Source organism: Dama dama, chromosome 25 (genome assembly GCF_033118175.1).
Source record: "Dama dama isolate Ldn47 chromosome 25, ASM3311817v1, whole genome shotgun sequence".
In the NCBI taxonomy this organism is placed as follows: domain Eukaryota; kingdom Metazoa; phylum Chordata; class Mammalia; order Artiodactyla; family Cervidae; genus Dama; species Dama dama.
In genome coordinates, this window is record NC_083705.1 from 46,244,714 (window position 1) to 46,263,957 (window position 19,244).

The window sequence follows — 19,244 nt, forward strand, 5'->3', positions numbered from 1 at the left end:
TTTTGGAGGGTCTTTTACTATGTATGTGAAACATATTTAATGAATAATGTTAAGTTTGGGAGGTTTTTTCTTTGTTTCAAAAAAGTTTATTAAGACATATTTTTTAAAAAAAGGAAAAGTAACAGCAATCTAAGCCTCTCTGGAAATAAAAAACACAGACACATGGTAAAATATTTGGCTTAGAACACTCATCCAAGGCTTTTTTTCCAGGCATGCATTCTTGAGCTCCTCTTTCAACATATTCCCTGATTTTATTTTCCTATTAATTCTAAATCAAAACTGACATCTTGCTTCCAACCCAGCTAAATTCTACGTCTTCTTTCCACTGCCCTCAAGTTCCCCCAGTCTTTAGCCATTTGCCAGACTCAAGCTTTAAAAATGCAAACATGTTTGGAAGCACTCAGAAATTCCTTCGGCCTTCTGGGAACAACCGAGACCAATGAAGATGAAGGGTTCCAAATCTAATAAACCAGCTCTCCCAAGTGAGGCTTAAGCCACAAACCTCAGTGCCAGTGATACACATTTTCTTTTGTTTGCTTCTTTTTATCCCGTGTCTTCACTTAAAACTCCAGCTGCGATTGACTCTTCCATTTATAATCTTTTGTCTTTTGCACCAAATATGCCATACACATGAAAATTATAGAGGATGATATAACAAAGATCTCCACTTACCAACACCCAAATTTCACAAATATTACCTCTTTACCAGACATTTTCTTTTTAATAAATGAAATACAATGGATGCAGAAAGTGACATCCCTCAATGACCAAATTCTCTATCTTCCTTCTTCATTGGTAACCATAATCCTGCAGTTGTATATCCTTTCTGGCCATTTAAAAAATGCCTTTACTTCATACATATGTATCTATAAACAACATGTACAGTTATTCTGGTATTTATTAATTTTACATAAATAATAACATATATCATGTAACTTGATTTTTTTCATTCAGCATTGGGTTATGGAGATCCAAATAGATTCAACTGATTGGTTCTTTATTCCTACTTTTTATTTTATATTAGAGTGTGGATGATTAAAAATATTATGATAGTTTCAGGCAGACACCAAAGGGACTCAGCCATACAAATACATGAATGCATTCTCCCCCAAACTCCCCTCCAATCCAGGCTGACACATAACATTGAGCAAAGTTTCCTGTGCTATACAGTAGGACCTTGTTGGTTATCCATTTTAAGTATAGCAGTGTGTACACGTTTTAAGTATAACAATGTTCCCAAACTCCGTAATTATCCCCTCCCCTCATTCTTCCCCCCTGGCAACCGCAGATTTGTTCTCTAAATCTATGAGTCTCTTTCTGTTTTGTAAGTAAGCTCATTTGTATCATTTCTTTTAGATTCTCCTCTGTCTGACTTACTTCACTCAGTTCTCTCTGCTGCATGCAGCTGTGTACATATGTAAAATTTATTTGTTAATCCCTGTGTTGATCAACTTTCCATTTCCACTACTATACATGACTTGTAATGAACATTCTTACACATATCATATTTAAGTATTTTCAAGACTTTCTCCAGGATGTATGTCCAGAGGTAAATTACTGGATCATATGAGACACATATCTTAATATTTTCTCAGTATCTATAAATTTCTTTCCAAAGCAGTTTTACCAATGTCTACCCCAGTCAGCAGTGTAGGAGTTCCCTCCTTAATGATTACCTAGTATTGTCAAATATCTAATTTTTGACAATTTGATGATCATAAAGTAATTCATTATTGTTGTTTTCATTTTCATTGTCCTAATGAATCCATTCTGGATCTGAATAACTCAACCCTGATTTGCTTGTATGCTATCTTTGTCATCTTCTGAGTCTCTACATAAGCTTTAAGTCCTACATCTGGGTGTCTCTTCCAGTCCAGTGGTCTGCTTATCTATTCCTGCCCTAGTGTCCCCCTGTTATAGCCTAGTTTTATGCAGCCTTTTTACTCAGCAAATTAACCTACACCTCCCTATCTCCTTCAAAATTATTCTGGCAATTCTGGGACATTTATTTATCATATGAATTTTAAGCCTATCAACTTTCCAAAACACTTCCGTTAAATTATTGTTAATAAAATTTATGTATTCTTGGAGAAGTCACATCTTTATAACACTGTGTCTTCTTAATCATGATCATGGTATATCACTTCATTTACTTTTGTATTTAATAAAGCTTTACACTATTCTTCATTAACATCTACATGTGTTTTACTATATTCATTCCTAGGCACCATAATACTTTTGTTGCTTTTGTAAATGGTATCTTTTTAAAGCTAATCTTATTCTAAGTGTTTATTGTTTATATATAAAAACCACTGAATTTTTATATTGATCCTATATCCTGAAACCTTATTGAACTCCAAGTAATAATTCTTTCAATTTGTAGGTTTTCTTGGATTTTCCATGTTTACAACTATATCATCAGAATGTAACAACTGTGTTTTCTTCTTTCCTGATCCTTAAAAATTGTATTTCTTTTTCCTAACCTGTTTCTTAGGGTTGGATTCCCAGTACAGAAATGAATAGAAAGAGAAGAGTGGACATTCCTTCTTGATTCAGACATTAAAGAAAGTGCTACTAAAAGTTCACCATTAAGTGCAATTCCTGCCCATTTTTGCAGATACTCTTGGCTCTATGTTAAGGAAACTCCTTTCTATTCCTTGTTTGCTAATAATATTTTTTTTATTTTAAATTTCTGCTGAAGGCTCTCAGATTTTTTTCTACATAAGGCTTCCGTGGTAGAAGCTTTAGCTGGTAAAGAATCCTCCTGCAATGCAGGAGACCTGGGTTCAATCCCTGGGTAGGGAAGATCCCTTGGAGGAGGGAATGGCTACCCACTCTAGTATTCTGGCCTGGAGAATTCCATTAATTGTATGGGATCTCAAAGAGTCGGACACAACTGAGCGACTTTCACTTCACGTTATTTCACCGATATAACTCTTTTCTCTGTTAGTTAATATGCAAATTATTTTAGAGAATTTATTTAGAGAAAACACTTCAATGTTAAATTACCCTCACATTCTTGGAGTGAATTCTACTTGGTCATGATGCATTTTTTGCAAACTTTGCTGCCTCAGTTTGCTAACATTTTATTTAAGAATTTTGCATTTATGAGAGTCATCTTCTGTGCTGCTTAAGATATAATTTTCTGAGGTATTTAGTAAATAAGTTAAAATCTTGTAGGATTATGGAAATTCTTCTTTCCCCTTGTAATTCTGTCATTTTTTGCTTTATATATTTGGAGGCCATATTATTAGGTATATAAACATTCAGATATTCAGTCTTCCTAACAAATTATACCTTTCATCCTCCTCTTAACACTCTCTCAATTAAGTGGTCTGTCAGCCATTCGACCATACGCATTGTTGAACCTGATGGGCCTTGTGTGCCAAGCACAGTGCTAGGATTTAGGAAGCATTAGAAACGTGCTCTCTGTTCTCCTGGGGATCATAATCTAGTGGGGCGGCTGAGGTAAGTATTGTGTCCCCTAGTCTTACCAGACTGACTTTAAAAATATTAACTCTAGTAATTCCAGATGAGCCTTGTTCAAAGAGTTCATCCTAATAATTAAATTAAAGGACTTTGCACCTTTTTTCAAGAAAATCCGTGCTGCCTGAAACTCTAAGGGTTACCGTGTCTGAGCCTCATTTCCATGCAGTTCTTCTCCCCAACACACCTGCCAACTCTGCCCCTCCGTCTCAACACCTGCATACACCCTCATTCAGACTCCATTCACTGTGAACGGAATACCTGTCATTGGAGGTTTCGTGTAAATTGGGTTTTTTCCGAAATTCTTCCAAAACGTTTCCCTTTCCTTCAATCTGGCACTCCTAAATGAGGAGAGGGAAAGGATCACTTTGGAAAAGCTGTTATCTTACAGACCCTGCTGTTACTGGCAGAAGAACTGGGGTCAAAGAGCAACGTTCACTCAAGATTTAACAGATAAATCATTAGTAAACCTGTGTGCAAATAAAAAACCCCTATAATTATTAACATGACAACAGAATTTCCATGTTTCCTCATTTCTCAATTATCTTTTTCAAGAAGAAATTCCAATATTTTCCTAACTGATGAAATATATTCTGTATCTTAAAAGTAATTCACTATGTGGGAACTATAGATGGCAAGTCCCTTGACTGATATCCTGACACTCCTATTTACCAGTCATGGGGAAGTTCCTCATCTTCTCTGGTCTTATATAAAATGAAGAAGATTACACCTGATCTGCTTAAAGAGAGAACGAAAAGAACCAGAGCAAATGTCTCTTAACATCCTTTATAATTCAACAATAATTTCTATATAATATTCGTTTTACCTCTGCACCTAGAAGATCTTAGAGTGTTATTTTAAATGCCTCCTGTATCTGAAAACGTAGTCCTGTCCGACTCTTTGTGACCGCAAGGACTGTAGCCCACCAGGCACCTCTGCCCATGGGCTTCCCCAGACAAGAACACTGGAGTAGGATTGAATACCCAGGGATCCAACCCGGGTCTCCTGCTTTACAGGCAGAGTCTTTCCTGTCTGAGCCACTCCTAGATCTGAAGGGAACCTAATGTTTCCTCCTCATCCTAGTTTTCAGATTCAGTGGATATCACTGTAGCTATAAAACTCAAAAGACCCAACATTTTGGAAAAGAGTTTTGTGTCATATTAATTTAGTTAAATGACAAGTTGATGTCATCTCACTGGAGTGCATTTAAAATATATATACATTTTGACCTAGAAATTTCTTTTCAGGAATTTGTCCAAAGTTAAAAAAAAAAAAAAAAAAACAGTTATTCTAGTGCACAAAGTTTTATGTCCTAGGATGCTGGAGAAAATATAGCTGTCCATCTATAGGGACTCACTAAGTCAAATATCTGGAGACTTCCAACATGTAAAGGGCTTGGAAGATGTCACTTTCATTTTTACAAGAAGAAACTGAAAACCAATGGCTTTTCTTGAACCCATCGGAGATGTGAGATTGCAGAGAGAAATGTCACTCTGAAATCTAGAAATACAGGCAAGTCTTCAAAGTCACAATCAAGACCTTCTTAATCTGGAGCCACAACTGGTAGAAATACATAACAGTAACGTTGAAAAATTGCTAGAGGCTGAGTGTGGACTAGCGTGAGAATGAGAAATTCCCTGTTTGCCAGAGTTTTAGGAGGATCCTTAATTTTCTGGGCATCATCTATAGTACAGGAACACCACCAGATTATCATGGCGAAGGTCCCTTTGGCTGGGGAAAAAGTGAAAATGTTAGTTTCTCAGTTGTGTCTGACTCTTTGCAACCTCGTGTACTGTATCTCACCAGGCTCCTCTGCCCATGGGATTCTCCAGGCAGGAATACTGGAGTGGATTGCCATGACCTCCTCTAGGGGATATTCCTGACCCAGGGATTGAACCCAGGTCTCCCACACTGCAGGCAGATTCTTTCTGTCTGAGCCACCTGGAAAGCCCTTGGCTGGGGAAGGAGAAGAGTAACCGTCACGAGATATGCACAGAGACTTCACCTTAACACAGATCTGTTCTCCAGGGCAGACTTTGCCGGAACCCTGTATCAGTTGGCAAAGTCTTCCGGCCACCTCTATGCTTCCTACCTCACCTAAGGGAGAAAATAAAGAACATAGTCAAAAGGAGTAAGGGCTTCAAGGAAACATACTGGGAAAACTGAAGCCAGGGAAGAGGGTAGAGGGCAGATTTTGGTTTTTTTTTAGTTTATACTTACTGAAAATTCATAGATAAATACTTGTGACGATCACCCAGTTCAGAGACATAGGTCCACTAAAAAACTGAGATCCAATCATAAGATTTTAGGGCTCCAGTTTCCTAGTGGCTCAGATGGTAAAGAATCTGCTTGCAATGCAGGAGACCAGGGTTTGATCCCTGGGTCAGGAAGATCCGCTGGAGAAGGGAATGGCTACCCATTCCAGTATCCTTTCCTGGAGAGTTCCATGGCCGGGGGATACTGGAGGGCTACAGCCCATGTGGTGGCAAAGAGTCAGACACGACTGAGCAAGAAATGTAATAACAGTGATAGTAAGAAGAAGAAGAATAAGAATAATAGCTGAAAGAGCTTCCCTGGCTCTATTTAAAGAAAATTTCTTAAGGAAGCCCTCAAATCACAGGGGACAAAGCAAGGACACTAGAGGAATTTGAATCCTCTGGCACCTATAGCTACAGAAAACAAACACATCCCAGCTTCTACCACATTAACATAAAAGCTCACAGTAAAAACTTATTTACCTCAGGTCCTGTGACCTAATACATCACATCCATCTTTCATTTAAAAGTTTCCAGGGATGCTAAAATGATAGAGGAAAAAATAATCTGAAGAGACAAATTGAACATCAGAATCAGACTCGACTCTGATGCAAATATTGGAGTTATCAGACAATTTAAAAATAATTATGATTAATATGTTCAATGTCCTAATGGGAAAGGCAGACATTATGTAATATCAGATGGGTAAAGGAAGCAGAGAGATAGAAACTGCCAGAAAGAATTGAAAGGCAATGCTAGAAATCAAAAATGCATAACAACAACAACAAACAAAAATTAAAAATGTCTTTGATTGGCTCATCAGTAGACTGAACACAGCTGAGGAAATGATCAGTGAACTCTGAAGATGGATAAGGGAAATTTCCCAGATTAAAATAGAGTGGGGGAGAAAATAACAGAACCTCCAAGAACTTTGGGACAATTTCAAAAGATGTAATATGTGGATAATTAAAACATCAGAAGAAGAGAGAACAGGGAAGAAATACTGAAGTAACAATAGCCAAGAATTTTCCAAAATTAAACAAAACATATCACAGAATACTTCGAAAGAATTAGGACTGATGACTCAGATCTTTCTTTTTAACAAAAAGCTATACTGTTGGCTATAAGCAGTTTATGAAAAAAATGTGTATACACAGGTACACACATGAGAACAAATTTTTTCTGTTTTCACAGAGAGCATATATTGTATTGTGGTAATCAAAATAAATGTTTTTCCTTTTAAATAATGAAGGTACAAGTGCTCACTGTGAAATTATTCCATGTGCCATGTTCTGCTTCCCCACCCTAGGCAGCCCCAGATGGGTACCTCTCACCTTAATAATCTTTAAACTTAAAGTCCAGGAAAAAATCTCAGATCAAAGGAGCTTACAGTCTGCAGTGTTCACAGAAGCAAAATAGATCACTGCCCAGTGAAGTTGAGGTCACGTGCCAGACTTCAGGAACTCAATGTTTTCTCACCTCAGCCCAACAGTGTGACAGCTTAGGCAGCCCAGGAGAGGTGGCGTTGCCACTGGTCTTGCTGACATGGGTCAGTCCCATGGTAGTTGACAAGCCAGACTGGATAATCATCTTCTACAAGCCCCCAAAGCAGAATGGGCTGGGAGCTGGGAACCCACACAAAAGTGGGCAATTTACATTGAATTTAAAACACTTTCTGTGCTTACCTGGTGCCCTCACCTCTCCCACCTCACCTCTCTCCTCACCGCTCCTCACCTCTCTTACCTCCCCTTACCTCTCCTTTTTATTTGGGATAAAAAGGTTGTTTCCCAGATGTTTGCGGAGAACGTGGTCAAACCAGTTGGTCCTCTGTGAAAGGCAACGGGACACGTCTACCCTATATGGCATTTCCCCAATCCCACCCTTCTTGAAGGAGGAGATGGAGAGGATGTGACCACTGGTTGAGCCAAGAGCTGAATCCAGGTACTCAGAGGCTCCTCGCCCCCGCCTCTGTCCTTGGCATGTGCGTTCTGCCCGCCATTCACACAGTGGGAACTGGTCCAAGGATGCAGGCTTGAGAGAGTAACGTGTACATTACTGGACAGCGTACCTGACTGACCTCACTTAAGGCCTCTATAAAAAATTTTAAGGGGCTTCCCTGGTGACTCTGCTAAAGAATCCACCTGCCAATGCAGGAGACACGGGTTCAATCCCCATTTGGGGAAGATGCCACATGCACGGAGCAACTAAACCTGTGCACCATGGCTATTGAGCCTATGCTCTAGAGCCTGAGAACCACAACTACTGAGCTCACTTGTTACAGCTACTGAAGCCTGAGCACCCTAGAGCCTGTGCTCCGCAACTAGAGAAGCCACTGCAATGAGAAGCCTGTGCTCCGCAACTAGAGAGTAGCCCCTGCTTGCCGCAACTAGAGGAAAGTCCATGCAGCAACAAAGACCCAGCACAGCCAAACAGAAATTAAATAAATAAAATTATTTTTTAAAATCATTTTGCGATTCCGGTGGGTGGGGTGCAAAGATCTACTCTCCAAAGACAAGCCTCATAAGTAAGTTCCCTTGCTAATTAAATCTGCCACCTACTGCTGTGGAGTGGCCTGCCTCTTTCTTCTGTCTCTTCTTGCCTTCCATCAACAGGAGTCACTTTCCAAACCAACACCCCTTACCCTCCCAGCTCCAGTGGCCTCTGTCACTCTGCCCATGTAGGCACTGTCCTACAGAGGCACGTGGGCACCCACTCCAGAGCTGCTGGATGAGGTCTATTCACAGCAACCTGGATGGATTTGAAAAACATGGCTCTGAGTAGCAAAAAAAAAAGTACACATATTTACATAAATTAAAAACGCATTCACCCCAAACAATACACATTTTACAAGAATTTGTTATTGTTTGGTCACTTAATCGTGTCCGACTCTGTGACCGCATAGACTATAGCTCACCAGGCTCTTCTGTCCATAGGATTCTCCAGACAAGAATTCTAGAATGGGTTGCCGTTTCCTTCTCCAGGGCATCTTCCCAACCCAGGGATCAAACTAGGGTCTCCTACATTGCAGGTGGATTATTTACTGCTGAGTCACTGGGAAGCCCTTTATGAGAATACATATCAAGAAAAAGGTATACATTAAACCCACAGAATAGTTACTTGTAGAGGATAAGGGTGCAGGAGAGACAGGAGTGACAAATGGGAATTTAAGAAATTAAAGCATAGTAAAAATAAAGCCCCCAACTCCTCAGCTCTCAACTTCTTGCGCTATTCTGATACCTAAGGCAGCAGTCCAGGGCCTTCCCTAGCTATTCAGTACCCCTCTCCTTTCCCATGAGCCACTCTCTTCCCCATTAGTCCCTCCTGTCTTCCTTAAGACCCCCAACACCAACAGCATGTCTTTACCTGTTCACTTCACGCGTATCTTCCTTCTCTCTCCTTTTCACTATTTTCCTTTCTTAGTCTCTGACCCTTGCAACTATATCCTGACGCTTCTCCCACACCCATCATCACCCTGCGGCAGAGGAACGTTCATCCAATGAGACCCTCATGGGACACAAAACCAACAAAATAGTCCAGGAGAACCAGAGGGGTAGGATGCTGTGGGAGGTGGGAGGGAGGTTCCAGATGGAGGGGACATATGTGTACCTATGGCTGATTCATGTTGATGTATGGCAGAAACCAATGCAATATTGTAAAGAGATTATCCTTCAATTAAAAAACATCCAGAAGACTTTTGCTTTGCCCACCTGCCTTCTCTTTCCTCTCTTCCTCCCTCTCTCCTTTCCTCTCCCTCTTTCCTTTGCCCTTTCTCTCCCCTTAAGGCACTGTTCCTCGCCACGGAAGCTCTGCGGCCCCCCGGAAGTGAAGGCAGCAACCCCTCCATGACTCCCCTCTGGAGCTCCTCCCCTTCCTTCCAGATCTCAAAGTCCAGCTGGTCAGTGCACCGTGGAGTCCTTGCTCCGACCTGCTTCTGTGGGGACTTGCTTCCTGACCGGGAGAGATGACTGGAGCCTGGAGACATTTGCTGAGAGCTTTGCACCTGAAAACCTTATCTCGCTGGACCCCCAAGACGTGCTCTTCCCTGAATGGTGAGTGGAAACCAGGGGGATGTGGGTCAGTGGAAGAGGTAAGTGAGAGGGGAAAGGCTGAGTTCTGGAGCTTGTTGCCTGGAATCCTGGAATTCCAGACCGATCATCTAAGACCTGTGGGCTAGACCTCACCTTGTCAGACCCAGTGTCCCCTTCTCATGTCCAATATTTTGTAATGCAACCTTTCATCCCAAAATGAAATTCATGGGTAATAAAATCAGACTAGACACAATTTCAAACTAAAAATATCTGCAGAAACATAAAGAAGAAATAAAAGAAAGCAATTCAAATAATGAAGTGTTAACTCTAGTATACAGATGCTTGAAGATAACTACTTTAAAAGACATAAAGCATCCTCACAAATTTCTGCTAAGCCCCTAGGAGGTGGTACCCCCCCCCACCTCAATTACTAACAAGGAAATTGAACCTCAGAGAAGTGCAGTCATTTACCCAAAGCCACCTAAGCCAGGACTAGACTCTGAGTCTCTTCTTCCAAGCAGACTCTCCTTTTTCTCCAGCAGGAACAGACCTGGGGTGGCCAGGTCTGGTGGCAGCTTCATGTTTATATATATATATATATATATATATATATATATATTTCCTATGTGTTCCTGATTTTCACATATATCTTGTTTCATAGGAGCCCACTACCTTCTCACTAATCTCCCTGATGAAACATGAGCATAAGCAGGCATCATATATCTCTTTGATGAGACATAGCAAGACCCCATGCCCCACAGGCCCTGAACAAAGGGGACTCTTTTCCGTTGCCCCATGATGATCAATTTTATCTTCATTTTCTGCACATCTTTCCTTTTCCTCTCTCCTGCCTTCCTCTTCCATTTGCTTTCTTCCCCCTTAACAACTGTGATTCTTTGAAATTTAATATATTTCTGGTGCTCTCATCTTCAACCAAACTTCTTAGGGAGTACTATTATCCCATTTCACAGATGAGACAGAAGGATAAAGGATCATTTAAAATTTTGATCAAAGGCAGAAATGTAGACATGACAACTTGAGATTCAAAGCCAGGCCTGTCTGACTCCAAAGTCAGAGTGATTCCACCAAGCCCTTTCTAAACCACTCTTCTTCCAGTCCTGTTTGGATTTCTCTTTTCCCCCAGTCATGGGTCTTTTGCCAGAACATTATTTAACTCCAACATTTTCTGAGAAGGAGTTAGAATTATGCCCAGAGTCTCATGCTCGGTAAACAGAGGACGCTATCCTAAAAGTGCTGGTTGTTGACAAAGCAAGAGAACATACTGTCTCTGCTGGCCCTTCCCCTTTCCTACCCGAGCCCTGAGGGTTGTGGAGCTGGGCTGGGGGTGGGACCAGGTGAGGCTCGGTGCCTAGAGATCTTGATCAACTCACCAAGGAGTCTTCCCCCAAGGGCACTGAGCGGGAGAAGTCATCTTACAAAAACCCACAACACATAGACATGGGTGTCCTACTCTACCTGGTTTTTTCAAAAAACTTTGGTGCTTGACTTCCACTTTCTTACCTACTAGTCTTAAATACCTGCCTGCTTGTTTGTTCATCCAAGCACACACTCATTGAACACACCCTTCTTATGGACCTGCTGGGTTCTACAAATAGACATTTAGTCAATAAGTAATTGAGCACTTACCATGCCCCTGTGCTTAAACCAAGCCACAGTGAGCAAAACAAAACCTTAGCCCTTATGTGTCTCAATGGGGGAGACTGAGGACAAATAGAAAAATGCATAAATATATTTTTAAAATATCCAGTAGAGATATGGGCTATAAGTTATGGTGAGGGGATAGAAAAATAAAATGGGGGGGGAGGAGGAGACAGGGTCCATGTTAGATAGGAAGATCGCCTGGTGTAAGTATTGCCAGATATGCAAAAAATAAAAAGTGTGTCACAATCCTTATGTAACACCTACATGTATATTGTGTGATATATGTGTGCACACAATATTCAGCCTTGCCTCTGTTTGACGGGCACAATCACATTAGGCTAACTATATCCACAAAGTTACAGAAGCAATTTGTTTTTTGGATGAAAGAGTATAGAAAATATCTTAGCTCTGCCTTCTTTTTTCACTAATTAGCTAAATTGGCACTCGTGGTAAAGAATTCACCTGCCAGTGCAGGAGATGCAGGAGACTCAGGTTCGATCCCTGGATCGGGAAGATCCCCAGGAGGAGGAAATGGCAACCCACTCCAGCATTCTTGCCTGGAGAATCCCATGAACAGAGAAGCCTGGTGAGCTACAATCCATGGGGTCACAAAGAGTCGAACATAACTGAGCACACACACACACACACACACAAAAGATTATTGAATGTATAACATGTTCAGGCAGGTGGGTATACACTCAAACATACCATTTTGCTACCATCTGCCTTCTCTACCACAAGGAGGTGTGCATAGGAGAGCAAATTAATTGCAAATAACACCCATTTCCAGCTGAGAAACTTCCCAAGCCTCCTGCAAAGTCTTTCCTAAGAAAAACATTCAAATTAGCCTAAAAGTAGGTGTTCCACCTGCACCACCAGACCATCCTCTCTACCATCTGTGGACTGATCCAAGCACAACAGAAGGCAAGGAAGGGCTCAGACTAGGCTTGCCCCCAAACGTGCCAAAAGGAAGGACAAGAGTCACCAGCCTCAGAATCAAGCAGAGCTCTTGCTAGTGAACAAAGTCAACTGGCCCTGGTTCACTTTAAGCAAAAGAACATTTATTGGAAGGATATGGAGGGAAGGTGGGAGGTGTTTGTAAGAATCAACAGGATGGTGAAGGGTGGCTCAAAGCTGCAAACACCTCACTTTTAATCACGTTCTCAGCGCTAAGATGAGTGATAATATCTTCCTTTCTGAATCCATTGGCTATGCCAAGTATCAAATGAGACCCCCAAAGTGACAAGTTTGTTTTGTTTTGGTTTGGTTTTGAACTTTTAATTAAATATATTTATTTTGGTTTATGTTTTTTTATTGGAGTATAGTTGCTTTACAATATCATATTAGTTTCTGCTGTATAGCAAAGTGGATCAATGATACATGTACATATATCCCCTCTTTTTTGGATTTCATTCACATTTAGGTCACCACAGAGCACTGAGTAGAATTCCCTGCACTATACAGTAGGTTCTCATTAGTTTTCTGCTTTATACATAAGAGTGTATATATGTCAGTCCCAATCTCCCAATCCGTTCCCCCTCTTGACAACTTTTTTAAAGTGTCTTAATATGCTATGCAGAAATAAGGCGTCGTTAGCACTTTAAAATAAATTTCTTTAATGTTCTACCAAGTATGAGCATTGTATATTTTCAAATGTTTTATAGCCTTTTTTTTTCATTTGAAAGAGTCACAAGCTCTTGATAAATTTCCACTCTGTGTTGAAAGCTGGTTATGAATATTAGAAAACTTTTTATCATTACAAAGAGAATTTCCCCTAGAATTTTCACCTGGAAATCCCCATGTGCACACACACAATTTCCAGGAGTCTCAGAGAAACTTTGTTAAACTTCAAATCTATGGCATCCTCAAAACACAGGTAATTTTGAATAGAGAATGCAGGCAATTAACAATGTATTTAGGTTTTTTCTAGTAAATAATGAAAACTGAAGCATTTTGCTTCTTTTTGTCCATCAATTATTGTATTTTCTATTTTTGTTGAGTTTGGGTTGTTTAGTGAGATAGATTTTCAGCTGTTTTAAGATGTTATCTACATTTCTTTCTTTTTCATTAAAGTACAATCAGATTAGTTTCATGTATACAAATAGTGATTCAATATTTTTATAAACTATATTCTATTTAAATAATTATAAAATATCAGCTATATGCCCTGTGCTATACAATATATTCTTATGCGTTACTTATTTTATACATAGTAGTTATACCTTTTAATCTCTTACCCATGTCTTGCCCCTCCCCCAATCCTTCTCACCACTGGTAACCACTGGTTTGTTCTCTATATCTGTGAGTTGGTTTCTTTTTTGTTATTAATATGGTTATTCACTTGTTTTATTTTTTGGATTCCACATATAAATGTGAGATGTTATCTAGACTTATTTTACTTGTTGACATTATTTTTCCTACTTGATAGCTAATCTTTCTTCCTTCCCTCTTCCTTTCTGAGAGCAGAATTTTATGAATTTTATTTTGAGCCCTCATTTCACCATCATATTCCTATGAATTTGGTGAATAAACAAATTGAATATACCTACCTTGACCACTTAAAATTCAAGTTTTTCTTTATCAAATTTTTCCAACTCTCCTTATTTCCTCTCCAGACCACTTTCATAATTTCCTGTAACTTTGGAGTCAAGAGACCTTTCAGTCTCCTCAGTGGGTAACTTCAATTTTACAAATAGGAAAATGAGACTGCAGGGAAGAGAATTTGAATTCTTAGAAACACTAAGAATTTTTTCCCCATCTCAGAAGAGTAACTAATGTAGACAGACACAATGAAAAGCTTTTCAAAGGATGAAATTCTCAGAAAACTTAGTTTTATTTTTGGGCCATTTTTATGTATGGATAGCCAAAGCCATTTGCTTTTAAAGTAAGAGCAAATTAATGACATTCATGATTATTTAGAGCAGAAAAGTGAATGAACTCTTTCATGAAAGAAAAAAAACATATTCAGAGTCATTACTTTCCAGCTCATTTAAAAGCACAATTGTTCATTGTGTTCCTCAGGATGGTGACTCCATAGCCACACAAAACTCCAACATTACATCCATGGATTCAAACTTTCATGCTGAACAAGAGAAATCATTTGCCAAGCTCTCCCCACCTGTAAAATTATCTCTGTACTGACCTTGAACCTCAAAATTAGCAGCATTCTTTTCCAAGAGTACTTATAAAGTTTCTAGACATCTCTTTCAGCTCCAGTGTTCTCTGATTCTATTATTCCATCCCCTGCTATAGAGAGGGATCAAAATGTGAATGAGCAAAATGGTACCAGGCTGGGAGTCAGAAACTCAAAGTTTTGTTCTTCTTCTGTAGCTAACTGGCATGGTGATCTTAAATTAATTCACCACTTTAAGTTGGCTTCTACATCTATAAAATGAGCATCTTGACCAAAAGCAAAAAACAAACTAAAAAAAAACCTAAGCTTCCTCCTAGCTCCAAATATTTAATGATTCCTCTGGCTCCAGTTTGTCTTGTGTTTGTCCTGGTCTTGTGCTTTCATGGACTTTGAGTTGTGTTTTACAAGAAGGTTTTGTCTTCTAGGTCTCCTTGCATGTACATATTATTATAGTCCATGGCCCCTTTTTCATCCTCCCCAACAACAATAGTCCACAGCCATTCATTCATTGTTTATTGAGAGCCAGCGCAGCACCAGAAACTGGGATTGGCCCTGGGATTCAGGGACCAGGCAGCCCAAACCTTAGAAAGGACCTCCAGTAACAAAAAGGATGTACTCCAGAAACCCCCCCGGCCCTGAGGGAAGTTTGAGCTGAACAGAGAATTGCCGTCCTTACAGTATGGCGGCAGAGGGAGGAGCCTCCCAAGTTTGTGAGGGACTAAGGCGGGAGAAACTATGACTTTCCCCAGTAACTTCCGTGCTTTCCCTCAGATTCAAGAGGAACTCTTTTTTTCTCCAGAAAATTCATTATTTTTTATTTTTAGTTTTATTGAAGTATAGTTGATTTACAGTCTTGTGTTCATTTCTGCTATACAGCAAGTGATTCAGTTATACATACATACATATGCATTCTTTTTCATATTCTTTCCCATTATGGTTTATCATAGGATATTAAATACAGTTCCTTGTGCTATACAGTAGGACTTGTTGTTTAAGAAAATTCATTATTGGGAATTCCCTGGCTAGGCAGTGGTTAGAACTCTGCCTTTTCACTGCTAAGGGCCTGGGGTCAATTCCTGGTCAGGGAACTAAGAGATCCTGCAAACCTCAATGCATGGCCAAAAAAAGTAAAAGTTAATTATTAAGATACCTCAGTCTGTGGCCTGTTCAGGTATCTGGACACTAGCCTGGTGACATCGGACGCCAGAAAACTCCATCCCCTGATCATGCTCAGCACCTCCACTTTGGGGTTTTTTTGTTTTGTTTTGCTATTTATTTATTTTATTGGAATATAATTGCTTTACAGTGTTGTATTCATTTCTGCTGGACAATGAAGTAAATCAATTACATGTAGGCATTTGTAACTGAGATGCGCCCAAGCAGAACGCCCATCACCTCACCTCTTTCCCTACCTCCAGTTACCTTCCCCCACATCTAAGACCACCCTGCTTGTACCATAAGTATCCAAACCCCTTCACCTTTGGGGAGGCAGTTCTGAGACTCGTCCTCGTTTCTCTTTGCCTGGCTGCCTTGTAATAAACTCTTTCTGAGCTGTTTAAATAAATTTAAAAAAAAAAAAAAAAGATACCTCAGTTTTAAACCCAAACCAAAATTTAAATGACTTTCTCAAAACTAAGAAATAAAATGGCCCTCAGGACTTTGACTTGGGTGACAGGTCACTTTTACGAACAGGCCTGTGTGATGCTTAGTTGAGGACACTAACCACTCCGCTTTCAGCTGGTGCTTTCTGGACATCTGTGACCAGGCGCGGTCTTCACACAAAGCCCAGCATGCCGCCATGTGACTTCACACCCGAAAGATACCAGGTAAGCACCGAGGTTTTAGGAGAACTCCAGTGAGGGGGTTCTTCTCAGGAGGGCTAAGGTAACTGTTTCCTCAAGAAAGACCCACAGACGGCCCTGCCTGCCACTGAGCCATCTCAGGTATCGCAGCCTTCAAGTCAGTGGGAGCCTCCGAACTCTCTTACTCCCTCAGTGGTATTGTATGAGGTGTGTGTGTGTGTGTGTGTGTGTGTGTGTGTGTGTGTGAGAGAGAGAGAGAGAGAGGCAGAGATGGGAGACAAAGCAGAGGGAGACACAGAGTATAAGGAAGAGACTGCCCGTGACCACATAGGTATCACAGGGATACAGGTATACGTGTACACACATGAAGAAATACATAGAACACACATGTGATGGCACACATTTCATTCCGTCTCGTCTGTCCGTGCCTGATCTGACCTTCCTGAGTCCGCCACCAGAAAGTGTGAAGTTCTCATTTTGCAGTCACGCAATAAATATTGGACTCGTTCTCTCTCCTTTCCTCTCTTTCTCTCTCACTCTCTCGCTCTCTCCAACCCCCCCTTCATTCTACGTGACATTCATAAGTTAGAAACTGTAGAATCGATAAAGTCAGGAGGGACCCACGGAGAAGAGAACGATTGGACGGAAGCTTTATAATTAAAGTCCTGAACACTACAAGCACTCCATTTTTTTATTCTTAAAAAAAAAAAAATTAGAGGAAAAAAACATGATACTTCAGACTTTTCTTTCAGTCTCTTTTTTCACAACTAAAATCAACTAAAAGCCAAGGCTTTCTATGGAGAGGTAGAAAATTCCAGCCTCCTTCTTCATGTTTGATGTAGAAAAGGATCAAAGGGCCACATGAATAATTTCCTCCACTTGAGAGGAAGGCTCTGGGTGTGTCTTGCAAGGAGGTCCCTGGGCAAGTAGATGCCCTGGTGAGCGAGGTCGGTGGGGAGTCCAGGTGCTGCTGTGTGGACCTGCTGTTGATCTGTAAGCAATGTGGGAATAAGGAAGATGCTAAGCGCTTAACTCTTGTCTCCTTACAGTCCCTGGCCTATAGCCGAGTCCTGGAGATCCATAAGCAACATCTCTCTCCTGTGCTCACAGCCTATTTCCCGGAGCCCCTGTTGCTCCACCAGGGACACATGGAGTGGCTCTTTGATCATGAGGGAAACAGATACCTGGATTTCTTTTCTGGGATTGTCACTGTCAGTGTTGGTCACTGCCACCCGTGAGTATCCTTAAAATTTCTGGACTTTTCACTCCGAGAGAATATATGGGAAACAGGCTAACGATCATGTTAGTGACTCAGAACCTTGATGAAAAGCTCTCTCTCTTTAGGCATGGCAGTTTGTGGCTAACGTGCTCCTTCCTATTTTCTGGCTAACAAAACAACAACAAAAAAAATCTTCGCAGCATGCTTTGCCTTTTCTTAACAATGCAAGATTTTGTCATCCTCAGGGTACATGCAATGGGATGTGTACCATGTGATTGGGGTATGGCTCTGTGTGTGTTTCTCCTCAATAGTAGCTACAGCTTTTCAAAGAGAGGGCATGCACTGAGGAAAGGGCAGTGAAAGTGAAAGCGTTAGTCACTCAGTCGTGTCCGACTCTGTACAACCGCTTGGACTATAGCCCGCTAGGCTTCTCTGTCCATCGAATTCTCCAAGGCAAGAATACTGGAGTGGATAGCCATTCCCTTCTCCAAGAGATCTTCCCAACCCAGGGATTGAACCTGGGTCTCCTGCATCACAGGCAAATTCTTTACCACTGAGCCACCAGGGAAGCCCAGAGAAGGAGGGCAGAAGAGGAGAAGGCAGAGAAGAAGGGAAATCCTGGTATTCTCAGGGTACACAGGGCAGGTGTGGGGGGATAGGAGATGATGAGAGATGAGAAATCACTCCTAATCCAACTCTTCTTTATCAACTTTATGCAATGGAGGAGGAAGAAAGGATGATAAGAAGACGATGTAACCAGAGCTGAAAATTTACACCAGAAATGGATGACTGCGTTAATCTTGAGATTTTCTGTGATTTTGATCATCAGCCTACACGCGGATGCCCTGGGCAGGTCCCTCTGTGGTACTTTTTGTTTGAGTGCAGCCATCTCATTTTAAGATTTATTCTGGCTTGCCTTTAATAATCTGGTCAATAAAACTCATAGTACATGGGGCAAAAATAAAGCAGCAAGTCTAAACAAGGTGTGGGCCCTTCTGTGCAAGAGAGGGTGAAAGGTCTTTTCCATGAGCACCTGTCAGGCCATGAGGAGGGAGTTATACTCCCAGGTCCAGCCCTCACCTGTTCCTCCCTCAGCTGTCTGAGTCTTCAGGAGGAACTAGTCCCAAACGAAGGGCTTCCCAGGTGGTGCTAGTGGTAAAGAACCCATCTGCCAATATAGGAGATGAAACAGACGCAGGTTCGATCCCTGGGTCAGAAAGATCCCCTGAAGTAGGAAATGACAACCCACTCCAGTATTCTTGCCTGCAGAATCCCATGGATGGAGGAGCCTGGTGGGCTGTGGTCCATGGAGACGCAAAGAGTCAGACATGACTGAAGCAACATGGTACATACACACGGTCTCATACCACATTCTGAGGAGTCTGAAAACTAAATTTCAGATGCAGTTTAAAACATAAACATGCATGAAAGAAGTAAAGAAAAAATGAAGTAGAGAACATTTTTAAACAGTCACATTGACTCCTCCCAATTACATGCAACATGGTGTCTGTGAATGAACCCCTCCCACTGGCTCCCATGACCTTGATGCATCTCCTGGTTGCCCCCTGCCCATTCACCTCGTCCCTCTGACCTCCTGACTCTGAGTGTTTCAGGCTCTTTCCTGAGCCCTCCCCTCTTCTCTCTATACTCCCTTCTTCT

The 19,244-nt window shown here is 41.0% G+C and overlaps 1 protein-coding gene and 1 non-coding gene across 2 annotated transcripts in view; one reads left to right on the forward strand and one right to left on the reverse strand.

Annotated features, from left to right (window-relative positions):
- The first annotated feature begins 9,702 nt into the window (after nt 1-9,702).
- Nucleotides 9,703-19,244, forward strand: part of AGXT2 (alanine--glyoxylate aminotransferase 2) — a 40,927-nt gene continuing 31,385 nt past the window's right edge. Inside the window, exons 1-3 of the mRNA XM_061129725.1 lie at nt 9,703-9,790; nt 16,302-16,390; nt 17,416-17,600. Coding sequence (XP_060985708.1) covers nt 9,703-9,790; nt 16,302-16,390; nt 17,416-17,600 — 362 coding nt within the window. The remainder of the gene's footprint in view (nt 9,791-16,301; nt 16,391-17,415; nt 17,601-19,244) is intronic.
- TRNAH-GUG (transfer RNA histidin (anticodon GUG)) lies at nt 18,083-18,153 on the reverse strand. Its single transcript has one exon. It is a non-coding gene; the product is annotated as a tRNA-His (tRNA).